Genomic DNA, 6,438 nt, shown 5'->3' on the forward strand with positions numbered 1-6,438 from the left:
GGGGGGCACATCATATATGATAGTATATCATATATGATAGTATATATGATATACTATCACATATTTGATAGTACATATCTGATATTTAATGCACTGGTAGGAAGAGTGGGATTTTGGACCAATGAGATTTCACAGTGGGCGGGGCTACCCAGCAACACAAAAACAGAAACCAAATGATAACTGTTTGTCCTCATCTACTTTTATTCTGACTTTATGCTTTTATGGTTTATCGCTTTATCACATCATGCCTGGTTACTAGAATATGTTATTAAACAGTTTGCCAGGTTTAAATCCATTCCACAGATTTTCCATAAAAATCTATGCCAAAAATGTGGTAAATATCATCAGGTCATTTGTACAGATGTACACAACAGCCATTTTTGCCTCTTACTTATTTTATGAAAAGAGGTTTTCTAAGCAGCAGGAAGACACATGCACACACACAGCGGGTCAGATTAATTTATGCCTCCATCTCTCCATGTATCAGTCAGATATGATTTATAACCTGATGTGTGGAGAGACCCTGTAACCCCTCTAGTGCTGTTGTGAAATAGTCAGTGAGAGCAATATAATAAATCTGGCAGAAAAAAGAGGGAGGTATAAAGGGAGGTTAATAAAGTGCCGGCTGCATGAAAGAGAGAATAAAATAAGAGATTGTACCGTTGTCAGACAGGTCCAGACTGCAGATGGCCTTGGCCTCAAAGATGTGTTCCTGAATCACCTGAGCTCCAGCCGACCTCAGCTACACGTACCACAAAATCACACCCACAATTTTAAGAAAATATTTTTATATTACTTTGATGTGTATATGTGTGTGTACCTGTACCTCACAGCAGCTGATGTCAAGCTCCAGCTCAGATAGATGAGTGTTGGTGGCCAAGCCCTGTAGTAACAATCTAAACAACATTTATACTGGACATTAATAATGATACAAGAAAAACATATACCGTCAAAAGATGTCTATTTCAAATGCTGTTCTTTTCAACTTTCTATTAAAAAAAGTAAACAAATAATAATATTTTTCCACAAAAATATTAAGCAGCACAGCTGTTTTCAACACTAATAATAATAATAATTAATGTTTCTTGAGCACCAAATCAGCATATTTGAATGTTTTCTGATCATGTGACACTGAAGACTGGAGTAATGGCTGCTGAAAATTCACCTTTGCATCACCGGAATTCATTTTAAAATATATTAAAATAGAAAAGAGTTCTTTTAAATGGTATAATATTTTACAATATTATTGTTTTCCATATATTTTTGAAAAAATCTGACTGACCCCAAATTTTGGAACGTTACGATACACAAAACTCATCACAGATATTTAGGCCATAAGCAAACAGATGCAAATTGCCTATAACAGGAGATGTATTCAAGCTTGTAACACACACATTTATGCTAATATTGGCACAAATCCCATACCTGAGAGCTTCTGGAGGTAGTTTAGTTCCAGCCAATCCCACGTATTTTAACACAGTGCTCTTGCTGAAGAAATCCCTCACACTGCGAGTGACCTCTCGTACTTTCCTAGTACAGCCACACAGATCAGTATGTACACACAGCCTGTGTAGAGATACTTATAATCCATAATGTCACTTTTGATGGCTCACCTATGAGAAAAAGTGTTCCTGGAGAGGTTGAGGTAGCTCAGAGTAGTGCAGCAGCCCACAGACAGAGACACAAACAGCTAGAGAGAAACAGAAAAAGACAGAGAAAGGTAACTCTAGATTATTTTAGAGGAATTACTGTAGTAAAAAAATCTAGCACTATTTGGTTTACAACTCAACTAGCTTTGATATTGGATGAATATTATATGTCAGCATTTAACTTCCATTTTACTCCCTAATCCATTTTACACTACAAAATAGCAAACAAACAAGATATATAACTGATGTGACTCACTGTGTCTAGAGGACAGTCTGTGTAACTGAGGTCCAGGTGTGATACTGCATTTGGAGCAGATAGGAACTTAAAGAGGCTCTAAAAAGAGACATGGTAGAAGCATGGTATTTCAAAGCCATCGCAAGTGTTTAAGCCTATTCACTCCTTTTTGCTAAATTTTGCAATGCTGGCATTAAATAAAACCTATGAGGCAGAAAGGCAGACATATGCAGCAACGCGAAACCAAGACATGGCTTCTATAATCACAATCATTCAATGACTGCAAACAACATTTATAGTCCCTCGAAACAAAAAAGTTAATGTACTGAAATACATCATTGATTCCATTCCCCTCTACAACTTAGCAGAACACTGAAATTGAAAATTATCCATATACACTGAACAAAATTATAAACGCAACACTTTTGTTTTTGCCCCATACAATGATCAACAATAAGTCCGCGGGCAAGTGTTAAGGAAGTTTCAGGCTGGTTGACAAGAATGACACATTTGGGCTAGTGCCACATTGTCACTATTTGTTCATAGATCAAATTCAGCTGAAACCGTTATGGTTTTTCAGTTTTCCAGCAAAAATTGACAATTTTTTAAAGATTTTTTGTTATTTACAAAATACTTTATTTAATAAGCGTGCATTCAATTGATCAAAAGTGACAGTAAAACATTCAAAAAGTTACAAAAAAATCTATTTCAAGTAAAAGCTGTTTTATTTAACTTTCAAACAACCCTGAAAAAAATGTAGCGCGGTGTCTCAAAAATATTAAGCAGCACAACTGTTTTCAAGAAATGCACCAAATCAGCATATTAGAATGACTTCTAAAGGTTAATAGCTTCTGAATAATAGCTAGCTTCTGAAAATTCAGCTTTGCAATCAGAGGAATAAATTGCATATTAAAATATATTAAAACAGAAAACAGTTGTAAACTGTCACAATAGTATTATTATTTTATTTTATTTTATTTATTTATTTATTTTATGGATCAAATAAATGCAGCCTTGGTGAGCATTAAAAGACTTCTTTCAAAAAATTTAGAAATCTTACTGAACATTTTGAATGGTAGGGTATCTATAATATTTTATATGTATAATATAAATAGCTATTTTTGTGGTGGGCCAGCGAAAATAGTGTCAAAATTACCATAGCCTCTTCTGTCACCAGGCAGCTGATGTTTCCGCTCAAGTCTAGGTGGGTGAGAGTGTTGCAGAGAGATGTACTTTGATGAAGAACTTGAACCAGACAGCCCAGGCCTAGGGCAAAAGGAAGAGAGAAAAAGAGGTTGAAGACAGCAACAGCATGGCAACCAAAGCTATTGTCTTCAGAAAATGTATATAATTACTTTTGTAGGCATGAAATAGCATCTTGAAATGTATAAAAGCGAGTAAGAGATAAACGCAGCACCTTTTGGGGACATAGAGACCTTGGAGAGATACAGCTGACTGAGGCCACGTGGCAATTTGCTTAAACTCTGACTGAGAGCAATCACACCTAAGCACAAGGAAACAGAGAAATCATAACATCAACATGTATACGCATGAGAAATCTGAACAGACGGAGACCTGATCTCAGATCAGAGAGAATATCTGCATCAGTACCTTTATCCTCAATAGCATTGACAGACAGGTTGATGATATGGACAGCAGAGGCAGAACTGTCCCGAAAAGCGCTGGCCATCTTGACAGCAAAATCCCTGCATCGTAGATGCAACAATAATTTCAAAGACATTGGGTAAATGTGTTTAGCTTTTCACAAGCGCAAGGGCCTTGATGAAACTCACATTTTGAGTCCGCTGGCCTCCAGACTGACCTCCTCCAGAGCACAGGACCGGGCGATCATATAGAGGACCTGCTCCTGCACATCAGGCGTCTGAGAACAGAGAACAGAGGCTGATCAAGAACGTACAATTCTCAACATTTTTGGAGGCAAATGGACAACACACTAAGATTGACATGAATTGAGTATGATGCACTATGATAAAAATGTTATGTGGGACGAATTGTGATAGCTGTGCAGCCAAAAAGAATCGCAATTTAAATAAGATGCTTGTTTGGTTGATTCAAGAGAGCAGCTTCAGCTACAGTTCTTTGTTCTCTTCATCCTTCAATCCTCTCTCTATTTCTCTCCATCTTAAATTAGTATCCTGTATCACACTGAGATCAAAGTCGCCCTTGAGCATGTCTTGTCATGCCTCATGGTCAGAACAACAATTTATTATTTGGTAAGTGGCCTATATTTGACCTTTCCACAACCAGGAGCGAGAGGAGACAAAGGTCTGACATGGGTGGATAAGCCAAGTCTAAACACAACCATTCTGCTCTAAGTTTCCAGCTTTCTTCATCAGTATTCATGATTATTTGGCCCAGTAGTATCCATTCATACCAGTTTGACGTCCTTGCTGCATATCTTGGTGAACCATTGGTTAAAGGACAGAGCACCCACTGCTAAAGCCAAGTCTCTGTTAACATTTTCAACAGATTATTAAGAAATATCACAACATCAGAAAAGATATATTAACAATGGCATTGATTTATATATTAAAAACACATCCATTCAAATGTTTGGGGTCAGTAAGATTTTTTAAAAGAAATTATTACTTTTATTCTTCAGCAAGGATGCATTAAACTGTTCAAAAGTGACAGTAAAGACTTTCACATCTATAAAAAAAAAAAAAATTTTATAAATGTATTTAATACATAAAATGTATTAAAATAGAAAACAGTTAATTAAAATTGTAATAATATTTCATAAGATTCCTGTTTTTACTATATTTTTGAGAGAAAAAAAACAAATTGAGAATAAAGGCTTTTTTTCAAAAATCTTACAGACCCCACACTTTTGAATGGCAGTGTATTAAAGATTTATATATTAAAATAAAAAAATTACATAAATACATTTATATATGGTATATATTATAAAAATGTATATATATAAAATGTCATATATATTATAAATTAATTTCTTATTTAGAGGTATAAGTGATTGTATCTACCTGCTGTCTAAATGACTGAAGTCAATGAGGTTGAAAACCCGACAGTTCTGAACATGGTAAATATTATCGACGTCCTAGAAACCACAGGAGCAACGGTTCTTAAAAGCATCATTGCATAACCTTTGAAAATGTGATTCTTATTAGTAGTGATTACCACACACCCACTGAACTTCCATACAGCACGGGAACTCATTGAAGTCACACAAAGCTGCATAAGTGTCCGAAAAGCCTCCTGTAGAGGACCAAAAAGAACGTAGAAATCAAATGAAAGTATTTAGATCTAAATAACATGTAGATGTTCTCTACAGCTGATCACACAAACTGTTTGGTGAGTGATAACATTATCATCTGACCACATGGTCCAACTGCTCCATTCACATGTTCTTCAACTCTGGAGGCAAGACTGCATAGCCGCTCTTGGAGGTCAGGGGGAACTTTCTTCAGCAACTTCCTGAAAGGAAGAAAAAGATGGAGGGGGATAAAGGAAGTGTGGGATCAGTGAAAACACATCAGCCAACACAAATTCTTTCTTTAGTTTTCCAGTCAGTGGTGAAATAACTTGCTATACGCAATGATCATGCTGTTACTTGATGGCATTAGATAATGTGTACTAAAGGTCATGTTTGTTCCATTTGTGGGCAGATAAATCTGTTAAGATTTTCGAGAAGAAGTGAGTCAAATCAGTGAAGGCCATCAGAGTGTATCACAAGGAATAAGGAAAAGTGAAACTATATAAACATCATCCACTTTTCTACAATGATTGATGAAAGCAGTGGTTTTGCTTCAAGACCCAGATTTTACACAAGACATTGAGTACATAAAATGGGCCTACATTATGGTCAGCACAAATGTGTCTATCATTGTTGCAGATGAATCTGTATTTAATGTAGTATGGGTCATATTTAATTTATTGGAAGAATGAGTTGAAAAATTACCTCAACTGCCCTGTGTATCTAATTATATGTTTATATTTAGGTGTGATCATATTTACCATTGCTCTGTGAAATTTTGCGGGCGAATTCCAGTCATTTCAATAGGAATCCATGCAATTGGGAGTTTCGTGTAAGGGCAAAGTAGTACCCACGCAGACTTTACTCATGTTCTAGTTGGTCATGCGAATTTGCCGTGCCGACCAACAGAAAGCTGTCATACGTCTCTACACTATGGAAAATGGTTCTTTTTTTGCCCGCAAATTTTCGCCTACATTTTGCTAATGTGACCATACCTTTACTAGAAATATGTAAGCAATTTAAATAGAAACAGAATCTAAAAATACTACTGGAAAAATCTGTTTGTTAAAAGTTATCTATATTTCTAAAATGACAAAATATGTATTCTGTCTGTAAACTGTGTGTGTGTGTGTGTGTGTGTGTATATATATATATATTTATTTATTATTTATTTATTTAGTCATTTAGCAGACACTTATATCAAAAGCGACTTACAAATGAGGACAATAAAAGCAGTCAAAACTAACAAAAGAGCAACAATATATAAGTGCAAATGACAAGTCTCGGTTAGCCTAACGCAGTACACGTAGCAAGGTGTG

At 35.7% G+C, this 6,438-nt stretch overlaps 1 protein-coding gene across 1 annotated transcript in view; it reads right to left on the reverse strand.

Annotated features, from left to right (window-relative positions):
• LOC107726162 (leucine-rich repeat-containing protein 16B-like) overlaps window positions 1-6,438 on the reverse strand; it is a 39,325-nt gene that overhangs the window by 25,297 nt on the left and 7,590 nt on the right. The window contains exons 3-15 of the mRNA XM_016535679.1: window positions 5,243-5,340; window positions 5,051-5,121; window positions 4,890-4,963; window positions 4,280-4,355; window positions 3,678-3,766; window positions 3,496-3,590; window positions 3,302-3,388; window positions 3,041-3,150; window positions 1,906-1,983; window positions 1,614-1,690; window positions 1,426-1,530; window positions 827-896; window positions 661-742 (exon numbers count right to left, since the gene is read on the reverse strand). Of these exons, the coding sequence (XP_016391165.1) occupies window positions 661-742; window positions 827-896; window positions 1,426-1,530; window positions 1,614-1,690; window positions 1,906-1,983; window positions 3,041-3,150; window positions 3,302-3,388; window positions 3,496-3,590; window positions 3,678-3,766; window positions 4,280-4,355; window positions 4,890-4,963; window positions 5,051-5,121; window positions 5,243-5,340 (1,112 nt within the window). The remainder of the gene's footprint in view (window positions 1-660; window positions 743-826; window positions 897-1,425; window positions 1,531-1,613; window positions 1,691-1,905; window positions 1,984-3,040; window positions 3,151-3,301; window positions 3,389-3,495; window positions 3,591-3,677; window positions 3,767-4,279; window positions 4,356-4,889; window positions 4,964-5,050; window positions 5,122-5,242; window positions 5,341-6,438) is intronic.

This window comes from Sinocyclocheilus rhinocerous, unplaced genomic scaffold (assembly GCF_001515625.1).
Source record: "Sinocyclocheilus rhinocerous isolate Xijiao unplaced genomic scaffold, SAMN03320098_v1.1 scaffold553, whole genome shotgun sequence".
NCBI lineage: Eukaryota > Metazoa > Chordata > Actinopteri > Cypriniformes > Cyprinidae > Sinocyclocheilus > Sinocyclocheilus rhinocerous.